Genomic DNA, 910 nt, shown 5'->3' on the forward strand with positions numbered 1-910 from the left:
CTGGTTTTCCTTAGATAGAAATATTTTCAAGAATATGACTTTGCTACCTGTATAAATAGATTGAATAGTTTTCTATCTGTGTCTTTTTTATCTGTGTGAGTCTCTTTAGGTTGAAATCTACTTTAAAGTGCAGTCAGCTGACTTTCCCTTTTACAGCCCCTCAGTAAAAATCATTTTAAGTAGGCTTCCTTTCCCTTAGAATATGTCTTTAAATTGCTGCTTTACACTATGATGGTTGTGGAAAGTACCATGGCACCCTGTTTTTCCAAGGTGATCCATTGCAGTGGCTACCTGAAGCTGCGTCTACACCGGACTGAGATGACACTGTACGAATGCTGCTATCAGACTCTGGGTCTAGTGGCGGTGGGTCACTCCCTGCCCCCCAGCGGGATCACTGAGATCAAACTTTACAGCAACATGTTCATGTTTCGGGCGAGCCTCGACTTGAAGCTCATCTTTTTAGACATGAGGTAAGAAAAAGTTTATGTTTATTGGAGAATTTCACTCTCGCGAGTGCGCTGCAGCCTGTCAGACATTTGGATGTGTAACCTGTGTTCTCTGCTCTGCCGGAGCCAGGGTTACCGAGCTGACAGGTTATGAGCCTCAGGACCTTGTAGAGAAAACCCTATACCACCACGTTCACACCTGGGATGTTCTGCAACTGCGTTATTCCCACCATCTACGTGAGTTATCCAACCGTCCGGGTAGATGTCAGGGTGGCAGTTAAATGGACTAGTTTTAACTATTGCAACTTTAACAGAAGCCACTAGTGTTGGTTCCATTCTACATCTCTTACTGGCTAAATCATCTAACATGTCATCCCCCAGTTTAAAAACCTCCTGTATATGTTATGCATTAGCAACATTCAAGCCCAGTGTGTTCAACAGCAAAACATTTACACATCATTTCT

The 910-nt window shown here is 43.2% G+C and overlaps 1 protein-coding gene across 3 annotated transcripts in view; it reads left to right on the top strand.

Annotated features, from left to right (window-relative positions):
- The window catches only part of LOC107100027 (single-minded homolog 2-like), a 19,395-nt gene extending 18,650 nt beyond the window's left edge, over window positions 1-745 (top strand). The window contains exons 6-7 of one of the 3 annotated variants that reach the window (XM_015398364.1): window positions 271-470; window positions 577-745. In XM_015398364.1, coding sequence (XP_015253850.1) covers window positions 271-470; window positions 577-727 — 351 coding nt within the window. In that variant the 3' untranslated portion in view covers window positions 728-745. Of the gene's footprint in view, window positions 1-270; window positions 471-572 lie in introns of all 3 variants that reach the window. The other 2 variants (XM_015398365.1, XM_015398366.1) reach the window with 2 other exon arrangements.
- The last annotated feature ends 165 nt before the right edge of the window (window positions 746-910 follow it).

The sequence above is a fragment of the Cyprinodon variegatus genome, unplaced genomic scaffold (genome assembly GCF_000732505.1).
Source record: "Cyprinodon variegatus isolate N-32 unplaced genomic scaffold, C_variegatus-1.0 Scaffold931, whole genome shotgun sequence".
Lineage (NCBI taxonomy): Eukaryota > Metazoa > Chordata > Actinopteri > Cyprinodontiformes > Cyprinodontidae > Cyprinodon > Cyprinodon variegatus.